This window comes from Neovison vison, chromosome 6 (assembly GCF_020171115.1).
Source record: "Neovison vison isolate M4711 chromosome 6, ASM_NN_V1, whole genome shotgun sequence".
In the NCBI taxonomy this organism is placed as follows: domain Eukaryota; kingdom Metazoa; phylum Chordata; class Mammalia; order Carnivora; family Mustelidae; genus Neogale; species Neogale vison.
In genome coordinates this window covers 221,678,198-221,700,014 of record NC_058096.1, presented here as the reverse complement: position 1 = coordinate 221,700,014, position 21,817 = coordinate 221,678,198, and the positions used below count along the sequence as shown (strand labels likewise).

The 21,817-nt window shown below is 64.1% G+C and overlaps 1 protein-coding gene across 2 annotated transcripts; it reads right to left on the bottom strand.

Moving 5' to 3' along the window:
• Positions 1-5,835: 5,835 nt before the first annotated feature.
• ZBTB7A (zinc finger and BTB domain containing 7A) lies at positions 5,836-21,058 on the bottom strand. 2 transcript variants are annotated; one of them, XM_044254552.1, is made up of 3 exons: positions 20,776-21,058; positions 9,945-11,227; positions 5,836-6,351 (listed from the first exon to the last, which is right to left on the bottom strand). In XM_044254552.1, exons 2-3 carry the CDS (start codon positions 11,210-11,212, stop codon positions 5,853-5,855), a joined length of 1,767 nt encoding a protein of 588 aa, XP_044110487.1. In that variant the 5' UTR covers positions 11,213-11,227; positions 20,776-21,058; the 3' UTR covers positions 5,836-5,852. The 2 variants fall into 2 exon arrangements, with proteins under 2 accessions (XP_044110487.1, XP_044110486.1); XM_044254551.1 differs by lacking the exon at positions 20,776-21,058 and adding an exon at positions 19,526-19,929.
• Positions 21,059-21,817: the final 759 nt, after the last annotated feature.

Sequence of the window (21,817 nt, the reverse complement as noted above, 5' to 3'; positions counted from 1 at the left end):
CGTACAAACCCGCACATACGTGTGCAGAGCAGCCGGAAGGTGGAAACAGCCCCGCATCCAGAGACAGGCTAACGGATAAAGGAGGGGGTCCCCCACGTGCAGGCACGTCTCTCGGCCGCAAACAGGAGCGAGGCTCCCACACGCGTGGCTCCGGGACCAGACCCCGAGCCCGTGAGGCTCAGGGAGGGGACCAGACACCGAAGGCCACACGGGGTGTGGGTCTACACACGTGACATGCCCAGAACAGGCTCCTCCACGGACGGGGTGGGGGCTCGGGCTGACTACTAACAGGGATGGGTTTCTGGGGTGATGGAATGTTCTGGAAGTAGGTGGGATCCTGGAATATGCTGATACCCCTCCTTTTACAAGGTGAGTCCTGAGTGAGTACTATTTAAATGAAAAGCAAACCCCCCCCCCCAGCGGAGGGGAGGCTAAGGGGGGACACCAGGGCATGTGTGGGAAGAGGCCCTGGTGGGCTGGTGGCTGCCTCAGGCCACTGGTCCCACCAAACCCAGCCCACAGTGGAGGCCGCAGCTGCCGGCCGGCGCGCGACCCCGTATCCCTCCGCACGACCCGGCTCGCGCTCTCCCGGGCTGCGGCATGGCCATCCTGCCTTTCGGTCCCCTCCATCACCCATCCCCACGCCCCACTCAGGGCCCTGGAGGTGGCCGTGTTTGGTAACCCCAACCTGGACGTGGGGACTGCCGTCTGGGACCCCTCATTGTGGGTGGGCAACGGCCCCCCTTCCTCCTGGGGGCATGTCAGGGGAACAGCAGTCAGCACAGATCCTTGATCGCGTCAGGGGGCCCAGTGTGGGATGGCACCGGGGGGGGGGGGCCTCCGGCAGATCTGGGGCTCCCCAACTAGATGCCCCGCCCCCGGCCTCCAGAAACCGACGAGCTAGAGGTGAGGTGACCGAGAAGCCTGTCAGGCCAGTTCTCCCTGCTCGCCTCCCAGGCCCCTTCCTGGTGCCATCTGCCCAAGCTGGGGGCGTGTGGGTCACCTCCTCTGTAGGGGCCCCAGGCCTGCCAATGCTGGGGATCCCCACCCAGCCTGGGAGCCCAGAGGCCAGCTTCCAGGCCTGGCAGGAAGGGTCAGGCTGAGCATGGTGTGGGTGCTTGAGGGCCAGACCCTCGGTGATGGGGGTCCCCAAGGCACTCCATCCCCACCCCCAGCCACCACCCCCGGACCCCACCCAACAAAACACAAAGAACATCAAAATCAGGCAAATGAGGCGGCAGCTTTCGTAACAGGCTGCGTTTAGTGGTTTTTTTTATGTACAAGAAAAATGACTTTTTTTTGTCTGGTTTTTCATCTTTTGTCTTTTTGTTTTTGTTTTTTTATTACTTTTAAAGCTTCTCCCCCCCCACCCCCAAAAAGTGCATTTTTATCAATTGATTTTTTTTTTTTTTTAAATCTCCCACACTTTATAAAGACTCTCAGATACAGTCTATGGAATGTCTGCTCTGTGCTCTGTGTCCCCGGGCGCCGCCCTGCCCCCCATTCACCAGCCCCGGCCCCCCAAAGTCCAAGGCACCTTGTATCTGGGCCTGGGAGGGGCAGGGGGGAACCGGGGTATCCGGCCCCCTGGCCGTGGCCTCCAGGCAGCTCCGACTCCGGGATGGGGGCCTCCCCGCCCACCCTCCATGTAAATCTATGGACTTAGTGCGAGCTAGTCTGAACTCTGAGGTTATGGCTCCCGGGGCCCCTGAGCCCCCAGGCCCTGACCCGTCCTGCACCAGCCGCCCCTCCAGGAAGGCTGCTTCCTCAGCTTAAATAACTTTTTAAAATAAAACTGCAAATATAAATATCTTTCTTTCTCAAAAAATAGGATTTTTGCTTTTTTTGTTGGTTTTAAATTTTTTTGTCCTGCTTTGCCTTTCACTCTGTCTGGCCTCCTACAATCCCGGCTGCCTGGACTGCCTCGGTCCTGGGGTGGGTGGGTCGGGGTGCTCCCCGGGCCCCAGCCCCTGCCTCGGTGCCACCCTGTGCCACACATCCGCCACGGTCGCCCCCCGACCCCGACCCCGCACTCCCACCACCATTACTGGGTCTCAGTAGTGCAGAGACGCCCCAGAGGGCCCTAGAAGGGACTGGCGTCTCTCCCCTCCCCCCTGAGACCCCCCTCCTCCCTGGAAGGAAGCAAAGGGACAGCCATGTACAAACGAAACGGGATGAGATGGCCACATGGGTTCTCCTGGGCAAGCCACCCAACGGGGCAGACTTTGGTACGGCCTGCTGAGCCCGGCTGGGCCTGCTCCGGCACTTTACATTCACTGGGTTTTAAGTTTTTTTTTCTTTTTTCTTTTTTTTTGCCTTTTTTTTTTTTTTTTTTTCCCTTAATCTCAAAAGGCAGGGTCAGGGTTGGGGTGGGGGTCTAGGCAGGGAGCAGTAGCAAGGGTGTTAACCTCTCTCTCCAGGTCCCACAGGCTGGTGGACGGCTGGGGGTGGGGGGCTCCGGCTCCCCCACCCCGAGCGCCCCCCGGAGCGCCCCCCCACCCAGAGCCCCAGGCCGGGACCTCACTCTTACACACGCGTGCACAACACACAGCCACACAACTTCACCAAGATGATGGAAATAACAATTTCGCTTTGTTTTTCTTTTCTTTCTTTTTTTTTTTTTTGTACCAGGCAGTTAAAAAAAAAAAAAAAAAAACACCCCAAAAAAAGAAAACACAAAAAAAACCCCAAACAACCAAACAAAAAAATGTTTTGCTGTGTCCCTTCTGACCAGTCAGCACGTTCCCCCTCATTTTTTTGTTTCCTGAAACGCGAGAATTCAGCAGTATCTTTGGCAACACTTTATCACGACCTTAATTTAAAGAATAAAAATAAAATCGATCCACGTCTATATACAGTATGTGATTGCGCAGAGTTGGGGGGGGGCTGGGGTCCTGGCGCTGGGCCCATGCAGACCCTGCGGCCCCTAGGACGGGCTGGCGGACAGCAAGAGAGGGTTAAGGCGGAGTGGGTGGGCAGGGCTGTCAGAAGCTGAGCTCAGAGCTAGGGGCAGGGGTTTAGTGCAATTCCCAAGGAAGTTTGTTAGAAGTGTGCTCGGCGGGGATTCAGCCCTTGCCCACCCCCGCCATAGTCCCAGAGGCCTTGATCCCCCAAGTCCAGTCGCCCCCACTGGCCAGGACGACAGCTGATTTTTCAGTTGGTTTTATTGCAAGGGGGGTATACGGGTAGGGTGAGGGGGAGAGGGCTGTTCCCTCAGGGAACCTCTCGGCTAGGGTGGTGGGGGGGGGGTCCCTGGCCTGGGTGCTCGAGCTCTCTGCTTAGCCTCCACAGATGGTTCTCCAAAAGAGCTCACTCCATGACACGGGGTGTGAGCGAGGCCACCCTGGGCTCCCTGCCACCCCCCTCGGGGGGGGGCAGTCCTGAGACATTTTGGGGGGGGCTTATGGGCTCGGGGGGGGGGGGGAGAGACACGAAAACTATCCTGTAGAAACGATGATGAAAGTTGCCTTCTTAAAGCGCTTCCCTTTAAGAAAAAAAAAAAAAGAAAGAAAGAAAGAAAAAGACGAGAAGACGGGGGTCTGTGTCACAGAGCCAAGGGGCATGGGGAGATGGGCCAGCAGCTGGGGGGGAGCAGGGGCCCCTCACCTTGGGCTTCGATGGGGAAGGGTCTCGGCTTGGCAGAGCGTCTATTTACAGGGTCCCACGCTAGGCATTGCATATGCGAGAGGGCGTTGGGGTGAGGGTGCCCTGGCCTCTGGCAACACGGTCTCCCCAGCCCTGGCCCCTGTCCGTGGCCTGTGGCTCGGTCTGTACCGGGCCTTTGGGGAGCCAGGGGCTGGGGGGAGGCAGGTGCCAGCCCCCAGATTACAGTCAGTGCCTTTGAATAAAAAGAGGGGTGCCTGGGGGGGGGATGTAAGGCCCTGGAGGTGGGGCCCCGTCACCCACCTCGACGGGGATGGCATGTCCAAGATGGCAGCTCCTTGGTGGCCACAAGGAAGGGCGGCCATGCTGGAGGGCGGGGAGCCCCGAAGTGGGCGAGGGGCGAGGGCAGGGGCCGGTGGGGGAGGAGGGGGGCTGGGGGGGGGCTGGGCTGCTCTGGCTGGTCCGAAGGCCAGCCCTCTCTCGGGCCCATCCCTGAGCTGGGGCGTCAGTGAGGAGGGTCCCCACGGACACGGGCTGGCCATCGTATGGCTGGCGGGTGACGAGACATCTCCAAATCAGAACCAAAAAGGGACAGAAGGGGGGTGGGGGACACGGCAGAAACACAAAAACCCCACGGTCCTGCCTGCAGCACAGGCCCCCGTGGCGAAGCACGAAGACGGCCTCAGCCCGGCCCGTGCCTTCCTGACCCCCTCCTCACCTCGGGGAACAGAAGTGGATTCTGCATCTGTGGTGGGTTTTTTTTTTTATTATTTTGTACAAAAATAAATTGACTTTTAGGAATTTTCTTTTTGCTCTCTCGCTCTCTCTCTCTCTCGCTCGCTCTCTCTCTATTTTTTATTTTTATTTTTTTTGTCTTTTCGACTTTTCATAGAAGTTGGTTGCGACTTGTAAACATGTTTTTAAATTAAGAATTAAGATAAAGTGTAGTACCCGTTCTGTTACAAAGTGCCGAGACTTCTATTTGTGGTTGGTTGTCTTTTTTTTTTTATGTTTTTTTGGTTTTTTTTTTTTTGTTGTTTTTTTTGTTTTTTTGGTTTTTTTTGTTTTTCCTTTCGTTTTGTAAAATCTTGTTTTTATTGCTTTTGTGACACTGGAACTTCTGGATTCTCTCCCCTCTTCCCTGCCACCACGAGACCCTGGGCTCCCTCTGCTCTGGGCTGGTCTGCCCCACACTGTTGTCTGCTCCTCTGAGGAAAGTATATTTTATATATATATATCTATATATATCTATATATAAATTTTGTTTTTAAGGAGGAAAAGGAAAAAAAAATCTAAAAAGTGCTTTAAAAACTTGGGCAGGGGCAGGGAGGGTGAAGACAAAAAAGTTTCGAATCTCCAAACGTCGTCTCGTGGGGTCTGGGCGGCCTGGTCAGGGAGCGCAGGTTGGGGGGGGGGCGCCCTGAGCGGAGGTCCGGGGTGGGGGTGGGGGTCCGCCGGGGTGTAAGTGCCGAGAAGGGAGGCGGCAGGAGCCCCTGGGCGCCGCCCTGGTGCCCTCGCCCCCCCCACCCCCCGGGGCTCCCCTCTCTCCAGGCCTGGAAATAAATAGATTTGTGTCACAGCGGCCAGGAGACACAGAGGACCACAGGCAGGAACGGGAGGCGGGGAGGCCATTGGGGAAACGGAGGCGGGGAGACCCCCACTTAGTAAGTGCCCTGAGGAAGGAGGGTGGGGGGTGAGGACGGGGTACATTTTAACGTCCACTCACAGCGGACAGAGAGCGTTTAAGGTCCTGTCTGAAAGACTCGTAGAAACCAGCGAGGGGAGGAAAACAAAAGCCCACCCACCCCCCCGTCCCCAGCCCCCCACAGCCACCCTCACCTCCACCTGGGGCCTGGGGCCCTGACCAGGCCTCAGATGGGACCCCAGACTCCGTGCCGGGGGACGTCTGGGGGCCTCCGCATCTGTGTCCCACAAAACCCCAAAGTGAGCCCCGAAACCCATCGACGGGGTGGGGGGATGGGGAGCCGGAGCGGGGGCGAGGGTCCCCGTGGAGGGAGAGAACATCATGAAGGAGAAAAATCTGAGAAAAGCACTACCCTAGATTCTGTGACGTTTCATATATATATATCTGTATATATATATATAGATATAGATATCTGTATATAGATAGATTTTCTTTTTTTGTGTTTTTTGGGGGGGTGGTGGGTGATTTTCTCTTTCTCTCTCTCTCTCTCTCTCTCTGTCTCTCTCTCTCTCTCTCTCGGGTTTCTGTTTTCTCTTTTTGGTTTTCAGGCAAGTCCGGCCGCAAAGCTGCCGTCGGCGGTGGGCCCGGTGCCCCCGTCGCCTCCCCCTGCGCCGGCACCCGCTACATTCAACCTGCTCAGGCCGTCGGGGCTGGCCGCCTCCTCGTCCTCCTCCTCGTCCTTAAAGTGCTTCTCCTGGCCGTTGCGCCGGGCGTCAGGGGAGCCGGGCGGGGCTGGGGCGCCGGGTGGGGCGGCGGCCCCCGGGGAGGGGTCGGGCCCCCCGAGCCCCCCGCCCCGGACGCGGGGCTTGCGGCCGCGGCGCGAGGGGACGCCGTTGCAGCCGTCCTTCTTGAGGTGTCTGTGCAGGTGGTCGGAGCGGACGAAGGTCTTGCAGCAGCTGTCACACTGGTAGGGACGCAGGCCTGTGTGCACACGCATGTGGTTCTTCAGGTCGTAGTTGTGGGCGAAGGCCGCCCCGCACTGCTGGCACAGGTACGGTTTCTCGCCCGTGTGCTTCCTCATGTGCACCTTGAGCTTGTCCTGCCTGTGGACGGGGCGAGGGGTCAGCGGGCACCGCCGGGGGGGCCCCCCGCAGCCCACCCCCCACCCGCTGGCCTGGCTGGGGACGTGAGACATCGGCGCTGGAGCAGGGGCAGTGCTGGGCGCTCTGGGGCGAGGGAGGCGCCGAGGGCCCACAGGAATGGAAATGGGCCTCAAATTACTCACTGTGTGGCCTCATGACAACGGCTGAACCTCTCTGGACCCCTTTTCTCAGCCACAGAAGGAGGGATAGAAGAGGCTTCCCCCCGGGACTTTTATGGTGCGCCTGCTGAGCACCAGGCCCTATTCCAGGGTCTGAAATATACTGCAGGGCACAAGGCAGAATGCCCGGGTGTTTGGTAACAGATGGGGGGGCCAGCTGTCCTGGTTTTTAACACCGGCAATCCTGCATTCTGGGGCCATGAGTCTCCACCCCACGGCCCCTAGGCCCCATCAACTCTCCCAGCACCTCTGCTTCTCTTGGCTGGCTCCGACCACCCCGGCTTCCTGGCTGTCACAGCAACACGCTAAGCACATGCCTACCTCAGGACCTTTGCTTGTGCTCTTCCTGAAGCCTGGAGCACTTTCTTCCCAGATCTTCACATCTAAATTCCAGCTCAAATGTCACTTCCTCAGAGAGGTCCCTCCACCCTCCAGTCGACACCACCACCACCATCTGACTCCCGTGCCCGTTTCCTTGTTCCTCATCTGTCTGCCTAACTGGACCATGAGCCCCAAGACAGCAGGATCGGGGTGATTCTGGGATCTCTGCCTGCCCATCTTGCCCCACAGGGAACAGCATGGACCAAGCTCAACCTGGGGCCTTTCGGCCCCCAAAGCTGGTCAGCCTGTCAGCCTTAAGCAACTTCAGGCCAGCTGCGGCTCTGTCCCCCAGCAGCCACTGCTCGCACGTGGCCCCTGAGCCCTTGAAAACATGTCCTGTCCGAACTGAGAGGTGCTAGAAGTGCAGAATGCATCCCAGATTCTGAAGACTTTATCTGGTTAATGTAATGTAAAAAAACTCATTTATGATTTGGCACACTGGTTACATGTTAGATGTATTTAAAAAAAGGATACAAGGTAGGATTCAAATCACTTTCACCCGTCCCTTTAACTTTTTTAAAATGTGGCTATCAGAAAATGTAAAATCACAGCAGTGACTCACATGACGTTTTCCCGCACTGTGTTGGTCTCCAGTCACAGGAGAGGGCTCCTGCTTGGACCCATTCGGCACGGCAGATACCTGGGTCTCAGGAGCCCCAGCCAGCAACATCTGAGATACACTGGGTCTCTCACTTTTCACATGTGGCCAGCCTGGTCAGAGCCAGGAGTGACAAACTCCTATTCATCCTTCAAAGCCCCATCTCAAATGCCCTCCTCCTCCAGGAAGGCTTTCCCCTCAGTCAGAGACTTGGTCTCCCCGAGGTTCCTCTAGCCCCAGGTCCCTCCCTCTGGAATCACCCACAGAACTGGTGTCCTTACTTGCTCTAACCCTTTCTTGACTCTCTACTGCTCTGAGGGTCAAGACCTGGCACTCTGCAACAACACTCCTGCCTATTCTCCAGCCTTATTACTTCTAGGTGCATCAATGGAACTCGGGCCACAGTGAACTCATCGTTCCCTGGACTGACCGGGTCTGTCAGCAGTGAGGGGATGCAGCCGCCAAGTTCCCTTCCTCTCACGCCACCCAAAGTCTGCTAACATAGTCCTCCGACTGCCTTGCCTGGATTCTAGCATGGGGCCGGGTCCAGAGGGGACAGCAGCCCCTCGGACTATGCAAGCAGTGCACAGAGATTTCCACACGTGAGGCCCAGAGAGGGAAAGTGACCTGACCCAAGTTGCACAGCGGGTCAGGGGCCGCACAGTGGTGGGGTGGGGGTGGAAGCAGTCTGTTTCGTCACCCCCAGCCCTGGTCCGGGTAATTATAGCCCCGGCTGCCACAGGCCCCGCTTACTCAACTCTCTAGTGTGACTCAGAGGGGCCCCTGGGCTCCCTGGCCTGGAGGAAGGCGTGGGGGCTGGGGCCCTGGGTTGGGGGCCAAAAGGAGCCAGGTGGGCACATGGGGGAAGAGGCACAGCCCAGGGACCTTCTCCCTGCCTCAGCTTCCCCGAATGACAAACAGGATCAGCCTGAGTCAGGGTGGGGTAACCACGAGTACAGCAGGTCAGAATGAAACTGCGTCAGGCCTGTGGTTAGGGGAGCTGGGGGAGTGGGGCGGGGGTGCTCCAGGCCTCTGCTCAGCCTGGTCACCTCTCTAGGCCCTGGCTTGCTAGGCCTCTATCAGGCTGCTCCTGGACCCAGAGACCCCTGAGGGCAGGGCCCACAGACACCTTAGGACTCCTGTCTGGAGAAAGAGGGAGGCCCCAAGACTCTGAGCACCCCAAGCTCACCAAAGGGGTGGGAGCTGGGCCACCAACTAGCCTCCCTCCCACCTACACCCTTGGCCCCTTGCCGGGGATGCCGGGCCCTGTAGTCTGGGCCACACCCTCTTCTCCTGGCCTGCTGGGGAGGGGGCCAGAGGTCAGCCCCTCTGTCCTGTCCCCATGGGGCAGGACCGGGAAGCTGGGACAATGGCCTCTTTCTTTAGCCTGGGTGGGCGTGGCTGGGGGAACCCCAGGGCGGGTGGGGGTAGGGGGGTGATGCTGAGTCACCCAGCCTGGCCAGGCCCCTGCACGCCAGCCCCCCACCTCCACTGGGCTGGTCCACAAGGCCCAACCAGCCAGCTCTGGACTCTTAAGATCCAATCACAAATTCCCCTAGCCTGGCCTCGGACTCGTCCTGCCTGGGGACCAAGCCCAGTAGCTCGTAGGCCCATGGAGGTTGTAGCTCCACAGGTAGCTGCAACCCCCAAGTCCACTGGCCTCAGGACCTTTGCACCGGCTGTTCACGTTGCCTTTCCCTTGCCTCCTTGGGATATTGGCTCTGTTTAAAACAGCTGCTGCCCCCCAACTCTGTTCCCTGTAGCTCTACCAACTCACGTTACCAATTCTATGGTTTTGCCTCAGATGTGCCCCCTCGCCCACACAGGGCCTCTAGCGTGTCTCTGCACTCCTGGGTCCCCACTGCCTAGGACCGGGCCCAGCACCCAGCAAGTGTGCCATAAATGTTGGCCCAGGACAGTGAGGCCCCCAGGGCTCCCAGGAGACTCAAGGAGATAACACAGCTCCCGATGCCCTATGGGGCAGCCACCCCCTCCCAAGGCAAACATCCGCCTCCAGCACAGTGGAGAAGAACCACCCCTGGGAAAAGAAGAAGAGCGCCTCCCTGTGCCTTCCCCTTGAGCCTCCTGTGGTTCGGCCCCAGCGCCCGCACACTCCCCGTGGTGAGCACCCAAGCTCCCCCCGCACCCGAAGGCTGCTCCCCGAGGGCCGCAGGGGAGGTAGGTGCCCCAAAACGGAAGGAGCACCCTTCCAGGCAGGACCGCGCCACCCCTGCGTGTGCCCGCGCTGTGTGCATGCCTGCGAGCGCGTGGCTGGGTCCACACGTGGGGAGGGGTCCACACGTGCCTGCAGTGGAGGCAAAGGGCCCATGCAACACCCCCTGGCCACGCCCCTGCAGCAACCCCGCCCCCCGGCCTCGCCCCCACGGCTGGCTCACCTGGTGAAGCGGACCTTGCAGATGTTGCATTCGTAGGGCTTCTCCCCGGTGTGGGTCCGGATGTGCCGCGGCAGCTTGCCCGCGCCCTGGATGACCTTCTCGCAGATGGGGCACTTCTGGAAGGCCTTGGCCCGGATCTTCTTTTCCACCTTCTGCGACCAGGCCGGGTAAACATCCCCGTCGTGGGCGCTGCTGAAGTACTTCAGGTAGTAGTCCACGACGCCCTTGTCGTCCGCCCGCGACTCGTCGTCACTGTCCCCCGCCGCCGCCGCCCCCGCCCGGCCCACCGATGACATCATCTGCTGCAGCAGCGTGCTGGCCGCCAGCCCGTCCGCTTCGGGCCCGTCCCCGTCCCCATCCTCGGCCGCACCCGACAGGAAGCCCGGAGAGTCGCCCGGCTCGGGGGCTGCCTCCGACAGCGAGGCCGCCTCCTCCTCCCCACCCCGGCCGTAGTGGCCGTTCTGCGTAGCGGTGGCCGGCGGGGCCACGGGGGGTGGGAAGAGGCCCCCGGTGGGGGCATCCTCGTCCCGCTCGGGCCACAGACCTGGGTTGCTGTCGCCCTCATCCCCGTCCCCGGCCGAGGGCCGATCGCCCGGCGGTCCCGGCCCGTAGAAGTCCAAGCCGTTGCAGTCACCAGCGGCCACGGCGGCCACAGCCGCGGCCACGGCCTCCTTGGTGGCATCCAGGTCATCGTCGGACGCGCCGAAGGCAGACCAGGGGAAGGCGGCGGCGGCAGCGGCGGCGGCGGGGGGCAGGCTGTTCATGGGGTTGCTCTGGAAGAACTCGAGGTACTCCTTGGCCCGGAGCAGGTTCCGCTGGTCGGTCTGATCGACGAGGTCCAGCTGCCCGGTGTCGGCGCCCGCGTCGGCCGCCAGGATCTGCCGGTCGAGGAGGTCGGCGCAGACGTGGCTCACGGCGGGGATCTCGAGCAGGCGGGCGGCACTGAGGATGTCGCCCACGTTGGCCGTGCTGACGGTGAGCGTGGCCGTGTAGGCGAAGTCCATGAGGGCCGTGAGCGCCTCAGCGCTGACAAAGTCGATCTCGTACACGTTCTGCTGGTCCACCACGGCGCCCGACGTGAACAGCTTCTTGAAGTACTGGCTGCAGGCCGCCAGCACCGAGCGGTGCGTGGGGAACTCCCGGCCCTCCACCAGGATCACCACGTCGCACAGCAGGCCCTGCGTCCGCTGCTCGTTGAGTCCGCTCAGGATGTCGCTGCTGTGGTCAGGGAACGGGATCCCGATGGGGCCGTCCACGCCGCCGGCCATCTTCCGCGCCGAGACCTACAGCGCCGGGGAGGGAGGGGTGCTCGTGAGGGTGCCAGCCGGGGACCCCGGGAAAGGGGCACCCCACCCTGCCCCCCAGCCTCAGTTGCCCAAGGCAGGGGGTGGGGGGTGGGGGGGTACGGTTCAGCACCACCAAGGTGAGATGACATCAGCAAAACCCACGCTGGATGCCTCAGGGGGCGGACCCTGGTGCCCTGTCCTCCACTAGAAGGCCCTCCAGGCGGCCCCCCCAAGAGGCGTTCTGCAGTGGGACAAGAGCACACAGCAGGTGCCCAACGAATGCCTCCCGGGACTTGCTTCCTCATGACGCGGAGCACTGGCTTCTGCCCCTGCACCCAGCCTCTCTAGGAGGCATTGACACAAGCCACCCACCAGGCGCCATCCCACCCGGGCAGCATCATCTCTGCCAGGGAGGCGAGAAACCAGGCCTCGGGGAGGAGACCTGTGCCCACAGCCCCACAACTGCACCCCAGCTCAAACCTAGGGTGCATGAGCCAAGGGTCCATGTCCGCCTGGCCTCTTGGCCTCCCAGACCCTCCCTCCCACCTCCCAGTGAGCCCCGTTCACTTGGGGGCTCTGAGTCAGGGAAAGGAAGAGGCTACGACCCAGAGACCAGGCTGGGGTCACGGAGCCAGGGACGTCACAACAAGCCCCGTGGAGCCCCCACGGAGCAGTCTGGCCCTGGGACTGCTTTCCCCTGCCTGCCACGGACGGACCCTGCAGAGGTGGAGCGAGGGGCCGCGGGCTTCGGGCCCATATCAGGCCCACCCAGGCCACTGCTGTCCGGCCCGGGCCTCAGTCTCCCCATCCGTTAAATGGACAGAGGGCTCTGGAAGAGCTGGCCACGGCGGGGGCGGCACTCAGTCCGTCCTGCCCCTCTTCCCCACTCCTTTTTTCCGCCTTCCCCTGGGCTGTGACTCATCCAACCACTCGGGCGCTTGTGCAACCCTCTGGCTCCCGTCCGCACCCCTCCGCCCTCTCTGGGGAGCCCCTGGCTGCCCCGAGCCACCCAACACCACCCACAGTCCTCTGGCCGGTCGGCTCCCAGGACAGAGCCCCCCGACGTCTCCCAGGAGAGGGGTGCAGCTGTGCCTTCCTCGGCCTCCTCAGGACCTCTGGGGCGCCAGCCCCCAGCGCCAAGCAGCCCAGCGTGGTTCGAACCCAGATCCCTCCCACCTCGAAGGGCCAGCCTGGCGGGCCACGGAGCCCAGGGTCGGTGCGGCCGGCCCCAAGGCCGTGGCGGAACGGTCCCAAGCCCGGGCCGCCCTGGGGACGGGGTCCAGGCCCTGGGGCCAACACAGAGGCCTTTGTGCAGCCACACAGGCACAAACTACACTTCCCAGGATGCTTCTCTCTGTGGCCCGCCCTCTTTCCCGCTGACCGCACCAGCTGCTCGGTTCCCCCCTCAGTTCCGCCAGCCCGTTGGCAGGGGGGGAGGCTGACAAGTGGCTGCTGGGAGCAGGAAGATGGGAGGCTGACCCCTTCTGAGAGGCTCAGCCCCGGGAAGCCTCGGAGGAGCCCCCATGGCGGCTTCCACCCCCTGCCACCATCTGCTGTCTGGCCCCAGGCCCCCGGGAGCAAGCGGGCAGATGGGCTCCGGATCAGACTGGCCTTGGCCCTCCTCACCCCCTTCTGATCCGCCTCAAGATGGCCACCCTGGCTGATCTGTCCCCCCCACCGGGGTGCCCCAGCGTCCCCTCGGACCCTGAGGTGTCTCTGGGGGCCTCAAGGTCGGGCCCTGAGATGGTTCGGATGATTCACCGGCCCCCCTTCCACGGCCACTCCGCCCCCGCCTTCCCACGGGCACTGAGCCCGCAGGGCAAAGGGGCCCGCACAGCCCTACTTCAAGGGTGAGGAGGCCCAGGTTCTCATTTGCTGGAACCACCCGGCTGGGAAGGAGCAAGCCTGGGCCTCGGAACTGGTGTGGGGCAGCAGGCCAAGTCCTGGGGTCCACACCGGGTCCGAGAGCATCTCTTTCCCCACATAACCGTAAGACGTCCTCCGGAGGGCCTGGCCTGGGAGCATGGATACAGGCCAAAGAGCCCCCCTGCTCCGCGAGAGCGGTATGACCCCCACTGACAGAGGAGAACACAAGGGCCCAGACACACCTGGACCCCCAGCCCGGGCGCCCGGCGACCCTGACCCTCTGGGTCTGGCCTCCCATGTCCCTGCTTCTGCCACCAGCCCAACAAGCCATCACCTCGTCCCTCACCCTGGAAACCAAACTGGCTTTGCAGACACCTGGCCCACACCCTCTCTCCAGGAACACAGGCCACCTGCCCGCCACACCCTGGGCCACGGCCCCCACCCAGGCCTCCTGGGTGCCTCCCTCTAAGAAAGAGTTAGAAGACGGTGTATGCCAGGAGAGGGGAGGCAGCTGAGCCCCCTCGCTGGGTCAGGTGGGCCCCTGGCAGCAAAGAGCCGCGTCTGTTCCACACCCACTGGGCCCTGCGTCTTCTCCCGGGAGAGCCTCACGGCTTCCTGCGCTCCAACAGGCCCGGCTCACACCTGACGCCTAGTAGGTGCCCCCACACCAGGCGGTTTCCTTGGCAATGACAATCCAATGAAACTCCTCTCCTCCGGGAAGCCCCACCCCCACGCCGGCCAGGCCGGGAGGTGGCGGGGGGGGGGGGGGTCCCCTGAGCTCAGGCCCACACCCACCAGGCCCATCTTTCATCAGAGCTCCGCCCCCGCACTCGCCTCTGCGGGATTTCCGGGGTGCTGGGTGCTGACTCGGCGGCAGAGGGGCAGGCCTCAGCAGGCTCCTCCCGGGCTAGAGGTGGGGCACCCCTTCTCTCTGTGCTCCCCGCCCACCCCCTCCCGCCACCGCCGCGGGCGCACAGTAGGGGCGCAGCAAACCGGATGAACCGAAGACCACAGAGCCAGGCGCTGGAGAAAGCCCACACCCAGCCCCGCCCACCTCGCCCCCGGGCTCCCCCGTCCCACCCCTCCCGTCCAACCCGGGGTCGCTTGCTGCACTTCTTCCAAGGTGGCAGAACCCGGGCCGGTTTTGGCCCTTCTGGGGCCTCCTCTGTGCCCTGGACATTTCAGGAACTAATTCAGGCACTAACCAGGCACCTTGACTTCATCCTTCCCACTGTAACCCTGGGCTTTAAAGACAAGGAGAGGCTCGGAGCAGTGAGGAGACCCAGGCAAGGCGACCCAGCAGACCAGCGGCTGGGCTGGGACTCAGACTAGCAGACCCGAGCCGCTGCCACGCAACTGCTAAGGGCCCCAGGGTGAGGTCAGAGGTTCATTCCCCTGGTCCCAGGAGGCGCAGGTGCCGCCAGGAAGGACCCCAGGATTGTGGGAAGGGCGTCCCAAGCATGGGGAACAGCAGAGGCCAAGGCCCAGAGGTGGGCGCCTGGGAGAGGGACAGGGACAGGAGGCCACATCTACCAGGCTTCCCAAGGTCAAGGGTGCAAAGTGAGGGTTGGGGCGCGCCTCCTCCTTCTCCCCCACCCTTCAGGAAGGAGAGGGGGCGGGCAGCCCAGGGTGGGCAGGTTAATGGCCATGTGATGTCATCCTGGAGGAGTCCTGTGGGGGGTGCTGGGGACAGCTTAGTGAGGGGTCAAGGCCTCTTCACCCCTCACCCGCAGAAGAGAATGACAAGAACCCAAAGGGAACTCTAACACCTACTATGTGCCGCGCAGAGCAGCCCGGGCCCGCCCCAGCTCTTCCACTTCCAAGTGGTAGGACTCTGGGCAGAACACAGGGTCTCTGTGCCCCGGTCTCCTCAGAGGTCACGACAGCAGCAAGGGGACTGCGGCTGCTCTAGGCCCAGGGTCTCGCTGTCACCCACTGGGCAAATTCTGCCTGAGGACCTACTGTGTGCCAGCACTGGTCCCCAAAGGCCCAACGAGGCTGTTTGTTGATCCTCTTCTGTGCATGGGGTGGTGTGGGGGGGCGCCTTGGAACTTAATCTCTAAGTGTTACTGCAGGAATTTAGCCCCTCCCCACCTACTGTGTGTCAGGGGAGTGTGTGGGGGCCGGCCCAGGAGGAAGCCAGGGGAGAGGAGCTGTCACCTGGAGGGGAAAACCAGGCCCAGGCCCAGAGAGGGTGGGTGGCCCGCCCAAGGTCACACAGCAAGTCTGGTGCCCAGGTGCGGCTGCCAGGCCCACACCCAGCCACCCCCGCCCCCTCCCAGGCCAGCGGCCTGTGTTGCAAGGTTGGTCCCAACGGGTAACCCCGCCCTGACCTGGTGCCAATCCCTGCCTGGCCCGGTCCCCGGCCTGGGGTTTAATGGGACAGGAATGCAGCGTCCCGATTAGGGAGTGGGGGGCACCAAGGGCTTGGCGTGGCTGCCGGGCTCCTAGCCTGCCTGTCCTCAGAGGCCTCCCTCCAGGCCAGACACCAGCAAACAGGCCCTCGGCCATTTTATGTGTCCATTATTGCCCTAAATGGGGAGGGGCTTCCTGCCCAGGCCTTAAAGGGCCAGAGGCAGGAAGGCTGCGGGCCCAGTGGGAAGCGCAGGGGGGGAAGGGTGATGAGGAGGTCATGGGGATCCCATCTGACCCCCAACTCATGGGTGGGGCTGAGGCTCACCCTATTCCCACGCTCTTGAGCGCCGTCACAGGTCAGGAAGTGACAGCCCTGACACCAGTACTGGGTTCCAAAAGGAAGCCCCAGGACGAGAGAGGCCATTCATGGTATTAGAAGGAACGAGCCGCCCATCACTTGGGGTAAGTAAAGCCAAGCCTCCCAAAATCCCATCCCTGCCTACCCCACCCCTGCTCAGGCTGCACCTGCTTGTACAAAACGCCAAGAGAGGCCTGGGGAGCCTCTAGGAGCCAGACTCCTCTGTACCTCCAGCCTCTTCCTCCCTCCCCGGAGGCCTGCTTGTTACCAGGAGGTGCCTGCACCAGCCCCACCCCCGCCCCCGCCCCCAGCCTGGGCAGGAGGAGGGCTCAGCCTCCAAGCCCCAAAGGAGAGCTCGGCCTATCGGGGCCTATTGGGGGGCCCTAGTGTCCCGTGCCCACAAAGCCGCCAAGTTCCCTCCCATCAAACACATCCTGATGGGAGGTGGGACCGGGCCTTGTTTTCCAGTTAAACCAGAAAGGCGTGGGTGGGGACACTTCCACTGAGTGGCCGTTCACAGCCTGCTGGGGGGACAGATGGAGGGGCCGGTCCTTTGGCCACACTCCTCACAAGCGCCGGATTCTCCGCGGGTATCTTTCGCGCTTTGGTACTCCGGACGCGGGCCTCGGGCCCCAAGGGCAGGAGCTGCTCCTCCACAGCTTCGGGGGCGGGGGTGGGGGGCCTGATCTCGATCATCTTGACATCAAGCATCACAGGGTCTGTAATCACTGCCCCACTTTACAGGTCAGGAAACTGAGGCTCAAGAGAGGGGAAGGGACTTGCCCAGGGTCACAGGACAGAGCTGACTTTGAGCTCTGCACTGTCTAACTGGTCCTACCAGGGCTCCTTCCCCCGCTCCTCCACGCTGCCCCCGGGGCACCAACAAGGGACTAAATCCCCCTCCCCTGGGGGCCTTGGGGCCGAGGACAGCTTATTCTCACGCCCCCTCAGCACTGCCTTGTGATAGCCCAGGAGAGGGATAGGTTTGCCTGAGGTCACGCAGGGAGCCTGGGGCAGGCCTGGAGTCCGGAGCCCTGGTCCTCAGGAGAAGGATGCAGGAGGGGTTCTCCCAGGCCTTGACGCTCCCTGGGAATCACTGACCAAACCCTCAGGCCCAGAGACTCGGGCTGACGGCAAGACTGAGGTGGACAGAGGGGTGACCTCCCCAGGCAGACCTTGGGTGGGGCAAGGGGTAGGCTAGGACTGGGCCACCCTGGCCCCCACCCAAGCCTGTTCCTCTGGTCCCCACCGCCCAGGGCTGTGGCAGGGCGGTTTATGGCCCATCAGGTGCCTGGAGCACAAAGTGACAGGTGGGGGCTGCCGCACGTCTCAAGGGGCTGGGCTGCAGACATACTCCAGCAGAATCCAGGTGGTGCCCTGAACTGACCTAGGGGCTCCCTCAACAGGGGAGGGAAGGAGCAAGAACACAGGCACACCTGCAGCCACCAACCGCAGAATACCCTGTAACACCACTTTACGAGGGGGGACATCCAGACTCCGACAGGCTGAGGGGCTTGTCCGACGTCACAGAGCAGCCGGTAGGGCGTCATTCGAAACCCCCGCAGACCTGGGCCAGCTCTGCTGCAGAGCAGCCGGCCCCAAGACTCGGCTTTTTCGAGGTGACCTCAGTCATCTTGGGTATAATGGGTCATAAAACCCAGAGCCCTGCCCGTCTTCAGGGGCCAAGGTGCCAAGGTGCCAAGGTGCGGGACTGTGGCTCCAAGGGGGTGGGAAAGGCCTCAGCAAGTCGTAAAAGGGCCGGCCAGAAAAGACTGGGACGTGAGAGGCCAGGGGTTTGTGCTGTGTGACCTTGGGCACCTCGCTGGCCCTCTCTGAGTCTCACTGTCCTCTTTGTGCAAAGGGGTTCGAGAGCCCCAGGAAAGCTCCATTTGGCCTCCAGACGCCTGCTCTCAACTCCCAGGCCCTCTGGAAGACAGGGGTGTGGGCGCCCCTCCACTGAGAGGAAGGAAGATTGGGCCTCATCCTGAGTTGGGAGGCAGGATCACAGGGGACAGACCCTGCTCCAGCGAGGTGACCTTGGGCTGCTCTCTGCTTGCCCCTGAGCCCTGGTCCCCAACCGCCTCACCACGACACAGGCTCCCACAGGCTCCCAAGGCTGCTGTGAGCCCCCTCGTCAGGGTCCTCTCCCTGCCTTGGTTTCCTCCTAAGGCAACGGCGGCCGGGGTCCGGGTGTGGGGGGTTTGCCAGCCTGAAGCAGCCGTAGGTTGGAGGGCCCCGAGGAAGAGAAAGCAAGGAAAAAAGCAAACACAGGTGCTTGCTACTGCCTCGGGAGCCTGCCCTGCTGGACAGAAGCTGAGCTCTGCGGGGCCTCAGTATCCCACACGCAGAAAAGGGCACACCAGCTCCCCACCGCAGCCCTAACACTGCTTCTCCTGGGGCCCGCGAGCGCGGAGAGTTTCGTGGCTCCCGGCCCGGGCCAGGGTGCTGACTGGCCACCACGCAGCCAATCAGAGCTAAATAATAAATACCCCCCCAAAGTGACCCACGAATTAAAATTTCAGTGTCCCCGTTGGCTCCTCTTTCCTTCATTAGGCATGCGGATCCCAGGGCTTCGCTCTCCCAGTCACTGGCTCCTGCCCCCCCTTCTCCCCTAGGCTCCCGTCGCCACAGCGATGGCTGGCGGTAAACAGAGCCCCGAGCCCAGCCGACAAGTGCCAGGCCCGGTGTGCTCCAGGGGCCCCACTGGGGGGTGGCCCCGGGGGAAATGCCCCCTGCCTGGAGCCCTCGGCCCGGAAGCAGGAGGGCCCAGCCCGGACTCCCCGACCTCTCCCAATACCAGCTCTGCCAATAGGAAGTGATCGGCGGGTCGTGCGGAGGGCCCCCCCAGTGAGGGAGCGGCACACTCAGGGTTACGCCCTGGCCCTGTTGGGGGGGGCTGACATGGAATCCCGGATGCCCTCTCCAGCCAGCCCTGCTCCCAGAGGCAGCTGGCAGTGAGGAGGGGGGAGTAAACCAAGCCTGCTACCCATGGGTGAACCAGGTGGGCACAGCGGGGAAGGGGCACCAACACCTCTCTCACTTCCGCCGCCTGGCTGGGGGGGGTGGTAGAGAGAGAGAGAGGCTAGTTGTCGACCTCCCCCTGCCGCTCACTCCACTGCTGGCTGCATTTCCCAAACATTTAGTGGGCGCCCACTAGGTGCCCCGGCCTGGTTGGACAGCAGTCTCTTGCTGCGGTCCACCGGGCTCCCCCGCAGCCAGCCAGCGCGGGCAGTGCGTCCCAGAACCCGCAAAGGCCTGTGCCTGAGGGTGCACCTTCCCCAGCGCTCAGCTCAGGCCCCTGCCTGGTTCCCAGGCCTGGGGCCGGGGGAGGGAGCTGGTTCCCAAGCCAGGGAGGGAGGAAGAGCGAGGGAGGGGGCCGGATCCCACCAGCTCACCCCCTCCTCTGCCGGGGCTCAGCGTTCGCACGTGGTGGTGGCGTCAAGGGGAAGGAGGGGGGTCCGGGCCAGAGGAGACGGGGTCACGCGCTTTGGGGGCGCGGGCGGGGGAACAGGGGTGCTCTCCGCCCCCTCCTCGGGGGCCGGAGCCGCGCGGCCGCGCGCGGGCGGGGCAAGGGGCCAGGCCGGTCCCCCCACCCAAGGCTGAGTCAGGCCCGGGCGGGGGCAGGAAGCGGCCCCCTCCCCCGCCCCGGCCGCAGCGCGCGGCCCCCGCCCCGGCCCGCGGGCCCCCGCCGCGCCGCCCGCGCGGGGGGCTCCTACCTCCTTCCCGGGGCAGCGGCGAGGGGGCCCGGCCCCGGCGGCGGCGGTGGCGGCGGCTGCGGCTGGGCTGGCTCCCTCCGAGGGGCCGGGAGGCGGCAGTGAGCCTGGCCCCGCGCCACCCCCCGCCGCCGGCGGCCAATCCCCACCCGGGCTGGGGGGAGGGCGATGCAAATTACCCCGGATCTGGGTCCGCCCGCCCGCCTCCCCCACGCCCGAGCCCGGCCTGCACTAGGCCGCGCATCCCCGGGCTCGCTTGCGCCGCGCGGCCGCTCGGGCCGCCGCCCTCCCCGGGGAGCGCCGGGTGGGTGACCCCCCCGGGGCGGGGGGCCAAGGGGAGGGGGGCTGGGGACGGTTACACAACCAGGCTGGGAGGGGCCCCGGGGCGGGGAGGGGGCCGGCCCGCGGGCCGCGCAGCCGGAAGCCGGGGACCGCCACCGGCCCCCGGCGAGGGGAGCCCGGCTTCAGGCCCCGCCCCTAGGCCGCCTCGGCCCGCCCCCGCGCCGCGCCGCGCGATCGGCCCGCGCCCATTGGTTCGCCGGCCCGCCGCTCACCGCCCCTCCTCCGCACCGCCCCTACCCGCGGACCGCGGCGGGCCGCCGGCGCGAGGCACCCTGGGACATGTAGTCCGAGCCTCCTGTCACCTGCCAGCCGCAAGCGGCGTGGGGACTACGACGTCCAGAAGTCCCTGCGGCCGCTCCCGCCCACCGGGACACTCCACCCCTTCCCCCTCCTTTGCAAAGCCCCCCTCCCTGTTTTTTCAGCCCCCTCCCCCCCCATCCCCCATGGAGCTCAACCCAGGCCAACTCCAACGTATGCACGCACCACCGAATAGGCCCCCGGGGGGCGAGAGCACCCCCAGTACCTAGCTGCAAACTTAGCACGCGACGCGCCCCCCTATCTCCCCACGCCGGTTTCCCCCACCCTCAATGCGGCCCCGCTTCCCCTCCCCCGCTCTCCGCGCGCCTGGGATCCCCGAAAAGCCATGCACTGGCGGGGGGGGGGGCCGCTGGGGCACAAGTCCATGCACTTCGCCCCCAATCCCCCTTCCCGGGCGGCGCCCCCTCCCCGCGCTCGGGATCCAGGGTGCCTCCAGCCTCGGGGCAGCTGCCAACCACCCCCTCCTCTGAAACTTGCGGAACGTCCGCGGCTCCGCGATCTCCCCTTCCCGGGAGGGCAGAGGTGGGCGCAGCGCCCCCGGCCCGTCCCCGCCCTGCACCCCGTGCGGGGGGCCGCGCCGGGCGCTGACTTACCTCGCGCGGCCGGGCCGGGGCCGGGCCGGGCCGGGGCGCGAGGGGCCGGGGCCCGGAGTTGGGACTGGGCTCCTCGGCCGCTCGCCTCCGGGGTCCGCGTCTCTCGCTCTCCGCCTCTCGCGCTCTCCCCTCGTCGCTCCCTCGCTCCGGCGGCGGCGGCGGCGTCACTGCCCCTACAGTAACTGTACAGTACAGCCAAAGCCCCGTATGATGCTCGCGACTCCCTTCCTGGTTTCTCCGAGGGCAAGAGGGGTCCTCCCTTGTCTTAAAGGTGCCGCAGCCGCCGGCCCCCCCCCACGCCCAGCCCGCCCCCCCCACCCCGGCCTCGGAGGCCAGAACAGGCTCGGCAGGTCCCCTCTTGCCACGTCTCTGCCCTCCCGTGGGGCTTCGCCTGCTGCGCCGGGGAGACCGGGCTGTTATTAGGTTTTGTCAAGTTGGGGGGGGGTCCAGCCCGCCCCCGGCGCGCCCCCCCTCCTCTGACCTCTCCGCCCCGCTGCGCGGCGCCGTGCCAGCTTGCCAGCTTATCTGGCCCCAGAGCTCCCCGGGGCGCGGGGGGAGCGGGCCCCCCGGGGTGGAGGGGGGGTGGGGGCCTCCAGATAAACAGGCCCCCAGCCTCTGCGCAGAGGCGGGCGCGGGGGGGCGCGGGCTTTGCCCCCGACGCCCGGGGCGTGGCAGGATGGCAGCGGGGGCGGGGAGGGCTGTGCGCACTGCGAGGACCGACGCGGGCGTGGGTCGCGGCGGCCCGGGCTGCTGGGGGTGGGTGGGGGCGCGAGGGAGTGGGGACCCCGGGCCAGGCGCCGGCCCTCCCGGGGCCTCAGTTTGCCCAGCCGCAGAAGGGAGCCGGGGGCGGGCTTTCGAATGACGGCTTGGGTCCGCTGGGCTCCTGGGTCCCTAAATGAAGCAGCCAACCTGCCTGCCCGCGATTATATAAAAGAGTCGCCTCCGCCCGCTGCGCCAGGGGCGTAGCGGGGGAAGGGGTTGGCGAGGGGCGGGCTGGGCGGTTGTTTTCCCGGCTTTCCGAGTTCCCCCACCCAACTGCGGG